The sequence below is a fragment of the Sander lucioperca genome, chromosome 16 (assembly GCF_008315115.2).
Source record: "Sander lucioperca isolate FBNREF2018 chromosome 16, SLUC_FBN_1.2, whole genome shotgun sequence".
In the NCBI taxonomy this organism is placed as follows: Eukaryota; Metazoa; Chordata; class Actinopteri; order Perciformes; family Percidae; genus Sander; species Sander lucioperca.
Window position 1 is genome coordinate 22,357,053 of NC_050188.1, and position 20,000 is coordinate 22,377,052.

General features: G+C 41.5%; 1 protein-coding gene across 1 annotated transcript; it reads right to left on the bottom strand.

Annotated features, from left to right (window-relative positions):
- Positions 1-48: 48 nt before the first annotated feature.
- jazf1a (JAZF zinc finger 1a) lies at positions 49-15,386 on the bottom strand. Its single transcript, XM_031323065.2, has 5 exons — positions 15,076-15,386; positions 6,944-7,016; positions 5,799-5,995; positions 3,928-4,097; positions 49-2,901 (listed from the first exon to the last, which is right to left on the bottom strand). The coding sequence occupies exons 1-5, from the start codon at positions 15,188-15,190 to the stop codon at positions 2,725-2,727; spliced, it is 732 nt and encodes a 243-aa protein (XP_031178925.1). The 5' UTR covers positions 15,191-15,386; the 3' UTR covers positions 49-2,724.
- Positions 15,387-20,000: the final 4,614 nt, after the last annotated feature.

Here is a 20,000-nt window from a genome sequence, read left to right on the forward strand (position 1 = left end):
TCCATTTGGGCTGAAAAGGGAAGAAATAACATGGCCATCAGTCCGAGCTACAGAGCTTTTCACTTTATTTTTACTGGGTTTCTTTTTTCAGTCATTTCCTGTTTACATTTACGCAGCTTCTCTTTTATATAGAAAGACAGTTTGACATAATTTACAAGTCACTGCTCAGAACCTGTTGTTCCCCCATACAAAAAGGAAACATTGGTCTCCACATTACATACGAAAATATAATTTAAAAGCACTTGACAACAGACACGTTACAATACATTCACTATACACAGTATATTGAAACCCCTCCCTCGTCTCCTTGTGCACACAGCCTCCGCTTCTCCTCTCCCATAAGCGTAATACTGCATTTGGCCCCTGTGTAAAGCTGAAACTATTGCCATGGTGACAGCAGTGTCCGTGAAGCAGGGATGGTTTTATGAGTGTTTGACAGAACTCCGCCGGGAGACTCTGTCTCCGTCCATCTCGGCCTGTCTCTGCTCTGATCCCAGCCACGGAAACTCTTCCCCTACACTGAAAGGCAGGAATGAAGATTTTCTATCGCACGCAAACCATTACCTAAGGGTTACTTTCAGGGTAGTACGTCCACAGATGTACTTTGAAACTGAGACGAAGATTTTAGAGATCTTGGTTCACTTGCATGTATTGTGGCTTGAGAATAAACATGGATGTCTTTCAGGCATTTGGCATTTGTTAGGGTAGCGCGCTTAAAGGCATCGTGATTACAATCCAGGGGCATGGTAATTGCTATAATCAGAACAGGATATTACAAAGAAATTAGGGGGTTAAATAATTTATGTTTAACCCCCTAAATAAATGAAATGAACAAATACCAGAAAAAAAGTTATCTTTGCCATCCTAACATTGTGGTTTCCATGGCAACATCAGCTTGGAGGACAGGAGGGTGTGTGCATGTCAGAGGTCACTGTACCATCAAAAGAGAAGAAGCTCATGCTTTGAGCGTTCTGCAGACTATAAACTTTGTGCATGAGGAAAATGATGGCGTTAATCAATGTGTCTTGGCACGCGGCGGCTGCACTGCACCGCTCTTGTTTTTCTTAGAGGCAATGAATGATGAAATCCCAGTCAGGGGCAACAAGTTGGCCACTGCTACACTACATGAAACATTGCCAGCCATCCTGCTCCACAGGAGTCAAACCAGCGGCCTGGCACAGACAACACAACAGATCCGAGCACTGAAACACAGAATACAGTTACACTCTATAGGCTGATGACTTGGATACCGCTGAAAAAAACAGACACGCATGGAGCTGATGCACGCGCGCACACGCAAACACACACGCACACACACACACACACACACACAATAGAATGAACTAGAATGCTCTTGTCTACAACACACACAACTGACAGGTTGTAGATGGTAATCTCTTTCAAATACAAATCTTTTTTCACACATTATTCCTCTCAGTATGACACAGAAAGCATGCATGGAAACATTCAGTCGAAGTACATCCACTCATCCGCACATTTTGGAGGCGCGATGAAGAGAAAATCATTGCCACAGGTTCCCTTCCCTCCCCCCCCTCATCAGGCACATGGTATGGTCAATGTTTGGCAGTGGAGAGCTGTTGGCAACATCATGGAAAAATAAACAGAACAACAAAGATCTTGGCAACTGGAATACAGTATGATGCTTAACCTGCTTTCACGGCTAAGTCTCTTGAACACAGCTCTGGCACTCTGAATGTGAAAACACTGGAAATATGAAATAAATGGATGGCTTTTTCGCTGGGATGAAATGTGTAAAATATGGATTGTTGGCCCAGGCCATGTTCAATACAATGAGCGCTGAGCAGCCCTAACTGATCAACAGTAAAACATTGCACGCGAGTCAGAGTGTCAAACCGAAAGGCGTTTTGGCTCCTTATCTTTAGGGTGTGGTGAGGGAAATCTCTCCGAACCTAAAGTCAGCCAGCTTGACCTCTGAGGTGACAAAACTGGCCGTCTCAGCAAATAAGGAATGAAAGGAACACTGATACATAGAAAGAAAAACACTGACAGATATATATAAAATAAAGCTTGAAAATAAAATGTAACTATTTATGTATATGCTCATGAATACCTTTATATATTTTTATGTACACATACATATCTGTCTATTGTTTATATATCAATATATCTATTTAAAGTATAACTTAACTCTCACACTGAAACCCCCAGAAGTTACAGCGAAGGCACAGATCTAAGCTCAGCAAACTCTCTGCATCTAATGGAAAGGGAGTGTAACGACTTCTGAACTCAGATCAGCACTAATGTCAACTTCATCCCACTCAAAGACGAGCAGGGAAAAGGGGCAGGGCGTGGTTGCACTTCTGTTTTACATCTTTTTACGTTTCCCCCTCTTCTTTCATATCGTTTGTTTTTAGTCTTTTCTGTCTGTTTTTTACAGTTAGCACCTTATGTAATCAAACAATAGAGAAAAAATAACATGATAGCATATACTAATGTGCAAATGTACAACAATAAAAAATACTACAAAGATAGTTTTTTTTTTTTCAAAAAAATACAAGTGATATAACATGGATAGAAGAAAAACAATTGTAACATCCAAACAAAAAGATGAGAAAAAAAAAAATGAAAACAACTTAAAGCACGCACTTGATCCTGTAGTGTGTGGGATTGGTACAAAAGGGTCAGGGAAAGGAGAGTCAGGATAGGGCTGTATTTGGGGTAGTGATTGGTGTGAGCCGGGCTCTAGCCTTGAATCTTGCGCAGGATCTCGGTGGAGACAGGTGGGTGGAAGTTGATGGTGTGGTGTCTCAGGCCCTGCGAGGTCTTGTAGCTCTTGCCGCAGCGACACTTGAAGGGTTTCCTCACACGGATCTGTGTGCGGTGGCCATTCTTGGCGTGGTATTTGATACCGTTCACATTCTGAAGAGACAGGGAAGTGGAGATGCATTATAAAAAAAAAAAAAAAAAGGGAAGAAGGGTTATAAGCACCCTTTTTTACACACAAAGCCCATGTGTGACAGGGAATGTTGACCATGCAATTTACAACCTGTGTACGCTTATTGACCCAGGTCTGCAACTCGTTACGCTAACCGGCAGTAGCCTCAACACCGATTAGGAATCCAAACCTGAGCTTTGACTAATCCCAATTTGCATATTTGCTTAACATAGTTAGCTACTTGCCAAATGTTTTGCTAAAGTATTTTGGTCTCTTTATGAAATATAAATTCAACAAGCCACATTAAACAAACATGTTTAGATTTTAGAGATTGAGAGCAGCAGAATTTAGGATTTGTAGGGCTTGAGATCACCGACAACATCTATTATAGTGTGATTATAGCTTTAGAATCATTATATTGTTTTTTTTTCACATTTTACTTTTTATTTTATTGGATGCCCATTAGCTTTTGCTGTGGCAGTTGCTAATATTCCTAGAGTCCATTATTATTATTATTATTATTAAATTACTACTGATTAGTGATACTACTGATTACTATATAGTAATTCTACAGTAATTTTTAAAGTAAAGTGATTACAGAAACCCCTTTTTTGCCATTTTATATGAAGGCTGAACAATGTCTGACCTACACCAAACCCTGGTCACAAACTGGGTGGTAAAGTCAGGTTGGATAACACATGTTGACCCATTCAGATCAAAAGCAAATGTGACTTTATCCCAACGTCACTGTTTTGGTCTGAAAAGGGTATGATAGATAAATGTTCCCACACTGTTGATCATTTAAAGAGCAGGGACTAAAAGTTGAATAAGGTTTTTGTTTGCAAATTTACCATGATATTTTTATCACCGCCTCCAATCACGACATCCTGCATTTATTATGTGCTATTTTTTAAATATTATGTCCAGACATGTTATACTCATACAAAAGCTACAGTGTCCTATGGCTGTGTAGCTGGGGCTGACTTCTCAGTCCTCTGGTATGGAATTACCTTGTATCTCTTCTTACAGCCGGGGACGGGGCAGGCAAACGGCTTCTCTTCTCCCCCGTTCATGCACATGGAGCTGAGAATGGACTCAGAGCTGATGGCGCTTTCTGTGGTCCACGACTCATCGCTGTCCGACTCCTCGTAGTCTACCTCCTCCTCATCATACTCACTGCCTGGAGGCACAACGGAGACACGCAGCACAAATAAAAATGCTAACCCAAAAATACATCTTGCCTTGGGAATTTACCAAACAGAAATGATATGTGACTTATTATTAAAACCTTTTCTGCTGCTTTTTTCTGCTGCTGTTTGGATGCATTAGCAGCCCACATGTCACTGAAAACACTGTTCAGACAAAACAGCGGTGGTGTGCGTGTGCATATGTGTGTGTATGTGCTTCTGTGAGTCAAAATGCAGGGGTTGGCACTGAGAAAGAGATCATTAAGTGGGAGTGATCCCCATTGCTCAGCCTGGAAAAAGTGCTTTGCTAAGTACAGAACATTTTCCACTCACATGCTTGCACAAACACACACACACACACACACAAACAAACAAACACACACTTAAAGTCCCACTGACCCCCCAACATCTCACAGGAAATGCTGCACCTCAGCATGAGGAAATGGATGGCACCCTGGCACATGTCGAAAGAGTGTGTGTATGAATGTGTGTGTGTGTGTGTGTGTGTGTGTGTGTGTGTGTGTGTGTGTGTGTGTGTGTGTGTGCGCGCGTGCGTGCATGCGTGCGTGCATGCGTGCGTGTGTGTGTGTGTAGCTGTGCTGGTGTATAAGCCCAGACCTAACACTACGTTTGAAACCATTTGGGCTGGAATTGGACATCTGCTTCTGGGCTGTGCAACACACGGCCCCATGCGAACACACAGCGTGACATCTGCTATGTAATTAGCAGAGTGTTGACTGGTCTGCTCACTGCAGGAGCCACCAAAGCCAACACACACACACACGCACACACACACACACGCACACACACACACACACACACACACACACACACACACACACACACACACACACACACACACACACACACACACACACACACACAGAGCAGCAGCAGCAGCAGCAGCAGACAGTGGTTGGGGTTTTAGCCTTTTCCAGTTTCCATTTTCTTCATGATTCAAAAATGTAAGGAAATATTGGCATGGGAACGTTCGCATATCCAACTTAACACAAAATTATTGTTTTTGGTTATAAAAGTAAATAACAGTGAATAGTTTCCATATTACAGTTTGCATTACTGAATAAAAGGTGAGCTGGCTTGTATTTCTGAAGTTATGTTTTGAACTTTTCTGCAGTCACCAGGTATGAAATGTGCTGGATTCAATTAACGTACAAATATCTTCATTTGTTCATCAGTATCAGTGTTTTCCCTAGGAAGGGGGTGTATTTGGCAGTGTGTTTAGGGGTCCCCCCTCAAGAAAATGTTAGCTTTTTACAATTAAAAAAAAATGTAATTTTACATCATTTTGGACCATTATTATTATTATTACTACCATATATGTGTCTAAAACGTTGGAAAAGCTAGAGCAGATAATAAATAAATAAATAACACTCAAAAAGCTTAAAGACAAACACTGGGAACCAACTATAACCATTAGATCTGAGAAAAATCATTTAGTTACATTCATTTGGCTTAGGTGGTGCCCAAAACGCCTAAGCCTTATAATGGTAGTATGAAGTCAGACTTTGATAAATGGGCTCCTGATGGTGCAGTCATCACTCTAGACTTCTTCTGTTACTGCCAGAAGGGTTAATTTGCATTAGTCACTGTTTCATCACCTCCATCACTCCACATGTACAAGCAATCCGTCTTTCTCTGTCTCAAACACACATTTCGACACACACCTGTCATACCTGTTGGGGTGCTGCTGCGGAAGGAGGAGGAGGGGGTGATGGGGGGCGTGACAGGAGGCGTCAGGTTACCGCTGGTTTGGCGAGGAGGCGTGGCTGTGCTGTTCCTGGACACTCCACCAGTGATGGACAGGGACAGTTTGGGCGTAACCTTCTTCTTCATGGTCTCCTGCTCCCGGCGCGCCGCATCTGTCATGAACCTGTGATGGTACGCGGGGGGGGGGGGGGGGGTCATCATCAATAATTTCCCATGACAAGGCACAGGCCCTGAATATAATTTTTACCAACAAACCTCCCATCTGATCTATGGTGATGTCAACTTGACCACCTTATAAATGGAGGCACTATACTGACCAAAGTAATTCCGGAGATCTCGGAACACACAGACATGCCAGCTAGCCAATGGTATCATTACTGAAAAGAACGATGGTCAAAACTACAGAAATATGACCCAAGTTCAGTTGTGATTAACAGGAATTATACTTTTATAAACTTTGATGTACTGTAGTTTGATTTATATTTTCATAGAGCATTTAAGGTTTAATCTAATTATGGCTGTTCTGGGCACTGGTACTATGAGAGGGAAGTCTGAGGTTTGACAAGACATAATTGAGCTGCTGAATGAGCAGGACATTTAAATATACAGTCATCTCGACATTGTACAGTAAGCACGAGTGACATTTACAACCTCGACACTTGAACAATTACCACAGTAAACAAACCTAGCACTCTCTGTTTTACCGTTATCTTTCTCAAAGTTGCGTCTTGGGGTGATTTAATGGGGCATTAAGTGAGACGTGACACATCGGTTCACCACACAAAAACACACACATGCAATATTCCTGAAAGGCCGCCTTTGGCTGTGCCGTTTGCAGCGCAGGGAGTCAGGAGTGATTGTCTTGTGTGGTTTTCTGTGCTTGTCTGTGGATGAGTCACTGCTGTGACTATGGGAAGACAGTCATTTGAGCTGCTCTCCGCAAGCCACATGTACGCACACTCACACTCACACACACAGACACACACACACATACATAAACAGACTTGTACTGGTGGAGCAATGCTGCACTCAGAAGGACACCTTTGGTTGTGTGTGTGTGTGTGTGTGTGTGTGTGTGTGTGTGTGTGTGTGTGTGTGTGTGTGTGTATACCTGTTGATGTAGCTTAGGGCCAGATAAGTGGGCTGCTGTTGCTCCTGCTTCTCCAGGACCCGTGGATCTGTGTCTGGAAGAGAGAAAGAGACATCCAGATTAATCACTGCTCTCAGTGTAGGGAAAATGTTGCGTGAATACTCTTAGTATGTAGCTGACTCATACATCTATTCTTCCTGCCAGACTGGCTAATAGATTACTGGCTGTTTCTCACACACTGCGCTCTCTGTATTAGTCCATAATATGCTAGACCGTGCAGATACATTTCAGATACTTTCATAAGTGGCACATTATTACGCCAACGCCAAGCCGTCTCTAATTTACTACGACTGCCTTTCCCAAAGTGACCAAAGGCTGATTAATGATCTGAATCGTCTGAATGTGGCAAAGAAGAAATTTGTCCGAGAGTGAAAAAGCGACTTGGAGGCTGTGATGAATGTACATAGTGTATTACTCGAAACACACACATGCTTTTTCCAGTTGATTTGCTAGGTCAGTAACACTACAGTAGGCAACTTGCATTGCCTGAGGGAAGCAGTGTTAACTTCAAAGCCCCACCTCCAACCCCCTGGAAAACAGGAGCAAGTGTGCATGAAAACACTGCGGGTGGGTGCATCTGTGAAGTACCAGTGCCATCAAGTGTTCAACGGGGGAACATTCAGAGAGATCCACACTAAACTAAAAACTAGTAGGTTTTAAGCCATGGCATGCATGGCTCTGTGTGTGTGTGTGTGTGTGTGTGTGTGTGTGTGTGTGTGTGTGTGTGTGTGTGTGTGTGTGTGTGTGTGTGTAATGGCTAGCAGATGTACTGCAATTCAGATCTAAGAATTGGATCATCTCTGTGCAACAATTAACTACATACTCCTGGACACTTCCTCCAACTAATCCTGTGTGTGTGTGTTTGCGTGTTGGCCGTCTTAGCCTTTTAGTTTTCAGGCTTCCACACCTCATCATTAAAGAAGAATGCAGACTTCCCACAGTGAGGGAGAACACCAAGGAGACCAGCAAACACGAAAACAACCTAGAAAAAAAATGCACACTACTGCTGCTGCTGTGTAGACCAGAGTCTTATACATTTGAGTATATGTAAAAACATTGAATATGCTAGGTGAGGAAAAAAAGATAGCAGGAGCATGCATCATTAAAAACACACACACATTGGAGGTGGTCCACAGAGGTGGTCTTTGACAGTATTTTATAGCTGAGCCTTAATAATCCTACCTAGTGCTCAGATGTAGAGACCAGAGCTCTCTGCACATGCATAAGCACACGCACACACACATAACGCGACCTACACCACCTAAGGCTGAGTCACGAAACATGACAATGAGAGCTAGCAGCACCCTGAAGTCTGGCTTCTTGAAAACCACTGAGTGTGACTATTTGTGGAACTTGCCCAATATGTTTTCTCTGTCATTATATGTGATATAAACTGATGATGATATAATATGGATAACTACTGAGGTACTCTGAGGATATTTAAGGACAAGAAAAATGTATTAAGGGAATGTGTAATAGGGCTCAAAAAGGCTAGGGCATTTAATGCTCGTTTATATGTATCACCTGACTGTAATGTAGCCCTCAAGCTTCATTCCCCTTCCTTTACTTAAATCCTGACATTTGAGAAGCTGGAGCAACTGAATGCTTGGCATTTTCCATTGATAAGTCACTTCAAAAAACGGTTATCAAAAATGTTGTTGATAAATGTTCTGTTGAGAAAGTGTGGTGGAATTTCCAACTTACGAACTTATGCTAGGTAAGTTGAGACAGTGGTACCCCAGGTCTCCTTCAGGTCAGTGTCCAACATAACCTCATAACCCAGAGGAGTTGTTCAACGTTGTGCTTCCATGGAAGACGGGAGACGTAAGAGCAGTATGATAAGACAGTGCTGCTCAGCGTGCCAAGACCATAGTAAAACTGAACACATAACACATTTTGTCTGCGCTAAGATATTTGGGCGCCCGTAATATCTTTGTTTACTTTGAAGGTTCAGCTAAACTTAACGCCAGCACGAGTTTAAATACACCTTCGGGAAGACAGAAACTTCACAGTTGGGACGGTACGACACGATCGTGGTTAAACTGTACTGCCTGCTTAATTCGCTCCTCAATTGGGAATTCATTAAATGCTTCTGTGTGAGTCATCCAAGTCTCCCGAACCTTCTTCACGTCTGTGAAATGAGTTGTGCTGCTTGGAGATGTTCCGATACCAGTATCGGTATCGGCTCCGATACTGCCTAAAACGCTGGTATCGGTAAGTACTGGAGTTTATGCACCGATCCGATACCCCGTAATAAAGCCCTAAAGAAAATCTACGTTAAAGTAGTTTATTTATGTTCTTTTTCCGTTATAACTGACAGTCAAACTGGATAATAAAAGAAAGTTCTGGGGCGTTCATTGTTTGTGTTTGTTCATGTTTCACAAAGAGTTTAACCTGAGCCAGACCGACAACAAAGACAGAAATAATATCACATCCATACAGGGATAGTAGTATACAGTTGTTAAAACATAATAAAATATATGACACACTGGTATCGGATCAGTACTCGGTATCGGCCGATACGCAAGTTCAGGTATCAGGATCGGTATCGGGAAGCAAAAAATGGTATTAATGGTATAAATGGTAATGGCCATCTCTAGTGCTGCTCCTGAGTTTTTCCTTAACAGAGAGTAATTGATTAATCAACTAATCATCCGTCTGCAATAATGAACCAGGAGGCCAACTTCTATATGTTACGATATACTCAGAAAAAAAAGCCTGTCTTGTTGACTTCTATCTGTATAGGTTAACCTGTACTAATATCTTGCTGCTTCCTGCTGCTCTGGTCTACAATCATCTGGCCAAAGGACTACAGTTGAAAATTAGCCGGCTGGCTAACACTGGCACATTTACAGAAATGTTGATTAATGTGTGTTGTCCTTTATAAATAAAGAATCAGAATCAGAAAAAGAAATGCCAGAGTTCATACTTGGGATGTACAAGGAGTTCAGGTTTTTGCATCAAGATGAGGTAAGTGTGTACATGTGTGTGTAGAGAAGGGGGCAGGGTGTTGGTGGAAATGGAGTTAGCCAGGTGCAGAGAGAAAGCTGCAGTAAATGTTCACTGGCTTTATGACTTCCGCTCACCTAGCAGGACAGGAAGCTAATACACTGCTAATCCTGCCTCTGGAGCAGGAGGGGACCTACACACACACACACACACGCGCACACACACACGTGCACACACACACACACACACACACACACGCACACAATAAGCTACACGAATATCAATTTTCACTGATTTAATTGCAAGTTTTACATTTAATCTACACGCCACATTGCCTGCAGCCTACTCTCTGTGTTTTTTATCTGCATGTGTGCGTGTGTATATGTTTCAGTGAATGTGTGCTGCATGTCTGAGACATTTTAGAGTCCTGAGGGTCTACAAATATATCCCTAATTAGCATTCCTGTCATTAAAAGCAGCAACCAATCAACTGCTGCTTCACTCATTTCAACACAGACATCCATCTCTAACCAGCAGTACACTGCTGCCCCCTGCTGAATGCACACTGTGTGCATGTGTCCTCAGTGAATGTGCACGTGTATAGGTCTGTGCGTGTGTCTTTACATGTGTGTATGTGTTGAAGCCAGGCCAAGAATGCATGGCTTGTTTTGCAGACTGCTAATTAAGCCACAGAGAGCATTTTAACGTGTTTCTAGAGCAGCAGGCAACCGGATGGAGGGAGAGCAGAGGAGGAGGAGGAGGAGGAGAAGGAGCAGGGGGGATATGGGTGGGGGAAAAGGCAAACTTCTCTGTAATTACACTTCTCAGTGCTTGGTGGGCTGTTTGGGCCCTGCGACTTCCGAAAGGCAATCTGTGTCACTGTGTGTATGCGGATGTATGTGTAGCGTGAAAAGAGAGGGCCTGTAGTTTCCAGTTTGGGATGCCGATCCACTAATTGCTCCGCTACACCCTGACAGGTCATTTAGGAAGTATGGTGAACACACTCTCTTACATTCACAAACACACGCCCCTTCCCGTCTCACACCTCAGAAAGTGGGATGAGAAACCATCTGGCAACTAGGGCTGGGCTATATGGTTTAGTTTATCTTAATTAGTCGACAGATAATATATCAGCAAATATTTTAATTATCAATTATTAATTAAAGTACTTTTTAAGCAAAAAAAATTCTGAAGATTTCATAGTTTTAATCTCCTCAGTTGTGAAGAATTGCAGCTTGTCTCGGTTTTTTTCATTGTAAACTATAAATATTTTGGGGGTTTGGACTGTTGGTCGGACAAAACAGAACAAAGGCGTCAACGTGGACTTTAGTTAGTTTAGTTTTTAGTATTCTGTACCATTTCATAGGCCAAACAAATAATCCGTTAATCAATCCAAAAATGACTGGATCAACAATTAACAATCATTGTTAGCTGCAGCCCACATACAAAATGATCAAATGAACATGTTCTCCGCTGTTATGCGCATGAGACCAAACTCTCCTTGTGAAAGGCAAAAACTTAAATTATACATATACAGTTGGTTTGCAAAACAATAACTAAACTAAAATTATTACGTTTCTTGATTTAACTTTTAGACTATGAAATGTCCGAAATAGTGAAAAAATGCCAACCACAGTTTCCCAGAGTCAAAGCCGGGGACAGCTTCAAGTGCCTTGTTTGTTTTGTCTGAAGAAAGAAAAGCAGCAAATCTTCACATCTGAGAAGCTGGAAACAGTGGAGCTTTTGCAATTTTCCTTAAAAAATAATTTCAATGATTCAACGGTTATTTCTGTCAATCAGCTCGTCTGTTAATTGACTAATCATTTCAGCTTTGAAGATCATATGCACCACAAAATGATTTCACCTGAAAGTCAATTAATGCTCAGACCTACTGGCAACATCAAAGCAACTAATGCCAAGACACACTCCGGTAATTCACATAATACCTCCTCTGCTATGCAATTATATGTTAACTCAAAAAACTAACAACAGCAGGGAAGGGGGTTTCCTACCTGTTAATGACAGACAGGTAAAAACTGCTTAACCATATTGTGTTTGCCTTTTCTTTGAGCCAAGGCAGATAAACTTGGCCGGTGGGCTGAGTGATTACGTATTTAAAAGTTACTGTAGGTCAATTATCTGCATGTTTCAGCAGTGACTGCATTATTACAACAAAATGCTGACGTGACTCCTCTTGTCAAGTCACACCTCGTCCTTTGATTTCAGCTAGAAAGCCAAATCCAAATGAGCAAAAGTAACAAAGTAAATTCTGTCTAAACAAGGCTGAGATTCCCCTGTGCTCCCCCACACATTTTTCCTTTCTTAACCTTCTCTTTCAAATCTCTTCCCCACTTTTAATCTCTTTCTGCCTCTCCCTCCCTCCCAGCTCCTCATTGTTGAGGTAAACGAGGCAGGTATGTGCTTGTGTAGTTGGGAACACAGCACAGTGCTGCACACAGGCAGATTAGCCTGACATCATTACATTCCTCAGACCTTACCTAGAGTCACCGCACAAAGCCATTGACAACCACACACCACACTAAACACAGTTCACCTAACCCATTTCCTCTTGCATTCAGCTGTAATCTAAACAGTGTGGGTATGTTATTGGAAGGCTGCTATCCTTTTTTCTAGAATGAGGTCAGCACTGAAGACCCACACATTACCTCATTTTCTCACAGAAAGGATCACGACTGGCTCATCTGGTTTATTTGCTGCCAGCTATTGTGTGCTGTGTCAGAGGAGATAGGAGTTCAAATAAGATAATTGAGATACACAGGAGGGCAATCCAGAGGTAGAAGAATAAAATTTGACTTTTTTTTTGGGCAATGTAGCACATAGGATGTCCTACCACAAGAGGGCAGCACAGTAGTAATGACCAAGTTTCTAGCATAGGCCTACACTGATTTCTGTCCCTGACCCAGACCTAATGACTCACTTTTACAGCTGTTTACGTCTGATAGCACAATCCGGCAATCCAAAATTGTCGCCTCTGGATTATCTGATTTATTGTAAGTTCCTGTTTTTTTCATAATCTGTTTGCACACTGCAGGACAGACCACAATCAAGGCCATCTGTTATCTGCAAAGCCTCAAACAGCTCATCTGACGTCTGACGTAGGAGCATCAAATTAGCTTATCTTTTGATTGATTGTAGATCGCACACTGATGCCCCATTTCAAAACTAAAAGGGGTGTGTGTGGTAAAAGCTAAATGCCACTATCCCCTTTTTCTCTCCCACACCTCAATCCCCTCCATCTGTCACACTTATCCCTGTGGTAACTGATCTAGGAGCGGTATTGATTAGACTGTGTGATCTTGACACTGCTGATGACCAGTCGCGGCATAAAGCGAGCAGAGGGAAAACTCATTAATCCGAGTGATCTGACTGGTAAACTGCCTTTCTGCTCAGCGGATGATTGGGGTCAAAGGTCAAGCTAAGAGCCAGATGGGGCATATATCAGTGTGGGTTTTTGACTGTGTGACTGAAAGGACAGGGTCGGTTCTTGAATTTCTGTCAGTTTAAATCCTTTAATTTGTTTACTGGTTGGTTTGGGGTAATTGTCACAACAACATATATGGTGTAAAAAAAAAAATCAAATGGCCATTCACAGTGTTAATTTCCCCCCTCTTTGGTTAATTTACAAGTGATCCATTGGGCATAGGATAGGATGAAGAGTGGTCCAAAACACTATCATCACACCGCTCCACTTTCTCCTCACCTGCAAACACAGTCACACCAAAATGACCCCATTTTGAACAACAGCACATGAATCCTGTCCCACATTTGATGTGACATCACACGTCAGGTGTCCTCACCACAGCTGGCTGCTCGGGAGTGCTCTTTTGTTAGTGAGACAGCAGGTGTGCAATAACTCAGCCAATATACTGCCCCAACCCCTTTGGAGACAGCCAGTTGCCATGGAGACTGGCTCAATGAAGCATCCATTCAACCCCTTCACCCCACCCACTTCAAACAGCCTCCTGAGGATGGATACACGCCACAAATAATGATTAGCCCACATCAACCTGTGTTTTGGTGGATCACAACTCCCTAAATTCATCTACACTGTAATTTGCTATGGTGGATTATAGGTCTATCTGCCTGAGTGGATCATTTTGTGTTAAAACAGAAGCAAGCATTTGAACTGTTTGTGCTTTAAAAAGTGTTAAATAGTTAACAAGCATTACATTGCATGGTCCTAATTAGACTACATGGGAATGTTTTTCCCAGTCAGATAAGGTCAATAGCAAAGGAGCACTCACACATCAAAAACTAGGCAATGCTAATGACTTACTAATATTTTATTTACTGTGCCTGCATCTAAGATATGTTGATAAATGTATCAATTAGCCTACCACCAATACATACAAATATTTGTTTACTACAGCATTCTGTCTTTATTACCTATTTGTTTCGTTCATTTCATACTATTCCCACCAACGATGGTGTTTACCATGTAACTGTTCGTGTCTATATAATGTCAAACTGTGGGTAAACTGATTTTGTGTCTATACATACCAGGTGATCGTCAGATGAAAATCTAATAGGTTCAACAAGTTGAAGCTTGTGCATATGGAAGAAAATATAATTGTTTCATTGCATGTCTGCCACAAATTGGTTTAGTATGGGGTCATAGTAATTAAGTGACATTAACATATCGGAAAGCACTGCAAAAGGTGATGTCTCGATGCGTTGAGACACCTGAGGTGACAAAAGCGTCAGGCAGCTCAATACACAAGCCGTGTGAGAAAAGCTCCGGCTGCACGGCATCAGGCCTGAAAACGTAAACACACCGACTCTTCAGCAATGTTAGCTGTGAAACCGCTGCCTGGTCGGAATGCTAGTTACACCTATGAGACCTACGCGGCCCTCGAAGTCGAGTTGCCGCTGCAAAAGGTAACTATCATGGCTAATGCAAAATAAAACAAGCCGGTAACTTATTATACAGAGAAGCAGTATTTTTCAAGGAAGTAAAGTCTAATGTTGCTGAATAACTCGCACTCCGACGAGCATCGACGGAGAGCGAGCAGCAGGAATAGCGGAATGCAAAGCCGAGTCTATTTGCGTTCAGCTAACTAGCTAGGCAGCTAGCTAATACCAGCTAGCTGCCTAGCTCCGTCTCCCCCCTCTTGCCCGACTCACCGATGTGATTGTCCTCGATGTGGACGATGAGCTCGGCGAGAGACTCGAACTGGAGACCGCAGCCCCCGAACCTGCAGGAATTAGAGAAGAAAGAAGCGGCGGCGATGCCCGTCATGTTTTCGGCGCTGGTGCATTCACCGGGTGGAGGGGGGTCCGGGAGCCGGGGGAGGTAAACGAGGAGGCAGAGTTTTCGGGTTCGGGGTGGGGTGAGAGCCGCAGAACGCGGAGCGGCGGAGCAGACACCGGTCGGCCAGACAGGACAGCGGCGAACGCAACTGGGAGACAGGCGGGACGGTGGGGGTAGGGATGGGGATGGGGATGGGGGAGGAGGAGGGCTGGCTGGTGGCAGCCTACGTCACGACCTGCCTACCTGTTGGGATCTGTGCCCCCAAAGCTCTGACTGTCACATTATTAGTATTATTAATGACATCAAACACACTTAAATACATCAAAGTTAAATGTTAGCACATCTGCATGTTATATAGACAACAAACACATCTAACATAATGCATAACCTATATGTATGCCTTATGAACATTATCTAATTTTAATTTTTTTCAGATATTGTCTTCTTGCTCATATTGATCAAGCAGAGCCAGGGCAGTTAATTAACTTTTTTTTTTTTTTTTTAATAACACCTTGTGTTTATATGTTTTGGTTATATCTTAGATCTAAATTAATTGCAAATGCCCTAATTATCCCTATATGTAAGGAATAGATATTAGTGAATTTGTATTTGATCAAAATTATGTAGATATTGATTACCTATAGCAGGTAAAATACTGTATATTGGTATTACATTTTTTTTTTCATAATGATTTGTACAATGCAACTGCCAATTAGGCCTACAAATATAGAAATATTTAAGTCTTTGGTGAAACACTACACAGAAATTAAGAAGTCATCCCAAAATTGTGTGGGAGAGTAAATTAAATATAGTATGAATTAATTTGATATATTACATTCATTGTAAATTCCCAAATGAAATATATAAGTATGAGGAATCAGTATTAGAAGATGTACATATATGTCTGTAACATTTTTTTTACTGTAGACCACCTGTAGCAGGTAATTCACTGTACATTTGCCCTAAAGTTGATGCTTAACTTGAGAAACATTAAATAAGAGTCCCATTAAGATCTTATAGCTTGCTAATGAATAGGCCCGAGCAGTCATCAAGATACTGGAAGAGGAAACAAACTCCCGGTGACCACAGTCATCTGGCAGTGGCAGTAGCATAGTCCCAGAATAACAATTGGTTGTCATCTGGACAGATGCTGACAGATAATCTAAATTCTTGTCTTAATATTCATCATGGTAAATAGCTGCTGGATTACATTTTGTCCAAACATTCATTTCCAGTAATGTGCTGAGAAAAAATATATTCTGCTGTAATTCCTTTTTAATGTCTGTTATGCCATATGTAATAACTTTGAGTATTAAAAGGGGCAATAAAAATTCTTGCCTTTGTTTCTTGTTTTAATGGAAATAATGCAATTATTGCCATGTAATGGGCTGGAGCAATATTTCACAACTGCTTCAAAACAGACCGAAATGGAATTTTGGAAATTTAAAAATCAATCATTGTTTTGTAGCATTTTAAATTATTGTTTTTTTATTTTCCACCATTGTCGCAAAGTCACCCATAGATGCTATGCTATGCTATAGTATAACTGCACATGTAGGATACATTTGTGTGTGTGTGTGTGTGTGTGTGTGTGTGTGTGTGTGTGTGTGTGTGTCAATATTTAAGCTATAGCAGTTGCATAACCCATTGATAACAACATCTATCACATCCATAAAGTTTAAGGATTAATGTTTCCCTGTAATGGCTCAGTGGTGAGGAGAGAACTTTGTAATGTGTATGTGTGTGTGGCTCCCAGAGAGAGGAGAATGTCCTGAAATCACTGGGGTTGGCTAACCAGGGCCGGCTGGCCTGTGTTGGACCTGTTAATTGAGCGTTAAAATGGTCTGCCATAAACCACTGGCCAGTGACTTCAGCAAACAACCTTAAGACCTGGGAACACACTCGCTCTTTTTTCTGACTGCCCTCAGTCTACCCAACCATTTTAAACACAGACACACATACATACAAAAACATAAAATGAACTCTGATTCACAGCTGCAAATAAGTACTAACTGTTACAAACACAAACAACATGACATCACCAGCGTACGCACTTGTACAGTATAGAAATTCAGTGACTTCATCAGCCTAACACATGTTATCTCTTAAACAAACATGTAGGACACACTCAACATAAACACACTCATTACACACACATGGTGTATCAGAGCTGTGACAGACACAGTTCCCAACACCATTACGTAAATGAGAAGTGGTAGCATGTGTTGTGAAATACAAGAGAGAAAGGGAGAGACTGAGAGTGAGTTTATGGTGCATGACATCATCATATCTGAGGTATGTGAGTGGTGCACAATGTAACAGTTTGGGATAGATCTCAAGCATGGATTTTCTAATTATCACCTCCTTTTTTTGCTGAAAACAAACAGTCCAACCAGTGTGATGACCAAAACACAACTCCAGTGTACACGTGTTGTGCAGTGTGGACCACACCAAATCAAAACAAACACACACAAGGGGTCTACTCTTGAATGGATCTGCATGTAAGGGCAGAGTTTGATGTAAATTTAACTCCAGCAGTCGCATTACATAATCAGATGACTGTAACTTGTATACTCGGATTCTGTTTAAAGTATCTGTTTTCAGTTACTTTTTAAGTTGCACATTAGTGCAACATTACTCTGCACTTAATAGTCAGAGACCATTGTGTATCAAATCAAAACAGTTTGCAAATGAGCCAGATGTGTGATGTAGCCACAATGAGGATAATGCTACATGGGGATTCAGGTCAGTAAGTTTGTTTGACCTTTGACTTGAAACGCCATATTTTTACAGACCGGGTGACATCAGGCTCTGAGCAGGCAGCTCTCTTAAGCTCCCAGTCTGGCTGTTAAGAGCCATGCTGAGGTGAAGATGCCAGATGGTAATGGCTGGTATAGCCACTGAGTTATGGAGGTAGTTGTAATCTCAGTGGCATTGTCTGCTCCAGGCCACCAGCCAGAGACTTCCTGGCTGCCGTCATACACTTTTTAGTGTGTTTTAGTGCGCACTCTTCACGGGCACGCACACGTGCTGTAAAACATCCCATATCTTCAGTGAAAAAAAAGCTCAGTGATTCACATCCGCAGAGGTTAGGACTCACAACACAGAGTGACATCATCACAACTTCCTGTTTCTCGTTGCCATGGCTACCAGAATTTGCATACTTTATGCAATTGGTGGATGATGAGTCAGTAGGGTTTGGTCCCATTTTGCGCTTCAACCACAACAAAAACATATCCCTCTGTTCAGCTGGAGCACCGGAAAGCCTGACCAAACATGGCAGATATTACTCCATGGCTTAGCTTAGTGGAGATGTGAATGAACAAAGACCCTCCTGTTTTTTTGTATGACCAACGGGAGTTCATGGCATCACATAAATGATTTTGAACAAGTTACAAAAGAGTGGGCATTTATTTACTTTTGGAAATAATAATGTAATTCAGTGTAACTTAATTAAAAACCATTAAAAGGATACATAAACCTGAATATGTAAAGTAGCATCTCTGTCATCTTTATCAAAATTGCCAAAATTAATACATTTGCCAAAAAAAAGGTCTTCTTTTAATACACAACACAACGGGTAACACCTTTTTAAACTGTAAAGCTGTTCCTGTGTAAAATGTGTCCCCTACACAAACATGTGTCAGAATGGGACGTGACTCTTTGCCCTGATCATGACTTATGACATCATATTAAACACACTACCGGTGTGTTAGTGACTGTGGATGTACTGTATTGATGGCGACAACAGACCCAGTCTATCACAATGTGTTACACTTTATCAATAACTCTACACTGTTAAAACTTTTGAACTACCTCACATCTCTTTTCTTATTTAAATCTTTCCGTCACTACAGTATAGGTATGATCCAATAATAACTTTGTCTTGCTGAAGCCATCCCGCTTGGTTGCAAGAATTCAGGTAGGCCATATGCACCTTTTAAATGGAAAGAACTTGAAACAACTTTCAAGAGAGATCATTTCATTACTCTTGGAGATGCTTTATAATCCCTATGTGTTTTATGACTATTGTAATAGAATCTGTAGGTCTATATGTGTGTGTTAAATATTTCTATTAATTCTGTTTGACGCTTGATTGTTGGTTGTTTGACTTAAGATATGTTATAACTTCTTATATAGGCCTACGTGGTTGTTTTATTATAAAAAAAGAATTAAATTCTCAGGTCTCTCTGAGATCTTGATCTCAATGTCATACCTACCTGATTAAATAAAACTGTGTGGGTAGAGAAACAAAAGAACTTTTTGGGTCACCAGAGATTAAAACAGAGGGTCATTGGACCAATTTATTATTAGTATTAATATATTAATTTATAATAACAACAATACTAGTAATATTATTGCAATGATTATTACTACTACTATAATTATTAGGCATATTATTATAATTATTATTATTATTAGTAGTAGTAGTAGTAGTAGTAGTATGCTATTGTAAGTAGCCTAGTTGTAGCACCATTATTAGTAGGCTATGTTCTCAGTTTCGTTTATCAGGATCAGTTCGGGACAAAGCACTGCCTAATTTCCCTTTACCTTAAGCCTGTTTATGTTTCAAAATAATAGGCTATGCTCATTTTGACGCATAAACTCGATGCAGACGCTGGGACGTCCCGTTTAAGACAGACACTGAAAGTGGAGAGAGAGAGAGAGAGAGAGAGAGAGAGAGAGAGAGAGAGAGAGAGAGAGAGAGAGAGAGAGAGAGAGAGAGAGAACTGGGTCTCATCAGCCCACCCTGCAGTGGCCGTCACGTTGCTGTTGGTGTGTCGTTGGCTGGTCTGAC

What these genes read in the sequence shown, in the direction of transcription:
- jazf1a (XM_031323065.2), bottom strand. Translation starts at nt 15,190, where the DNA reads ATGACGGGCATCGCCGCCGCTTCTTTCTTCTCTAATTCCTGCAGGTTC. An exon ending in CATCGAGGACAATCACATCG is followed by an intron (nt 7,017 to 15,075) that starts GTGAGTCGGGCA and finishes TCTCTCTTCCAG; the next exon opens with ACACAGATCCACGGGTCCTG. An exon ending in GCCCTAAGCTACATCAACAG is followed by an intron (nt 5,996 to 6,943) that starts GTATACACACAC and finishes GTACCATCACAG; the next exon opens with GTTCATGACAGATGCGGCGC.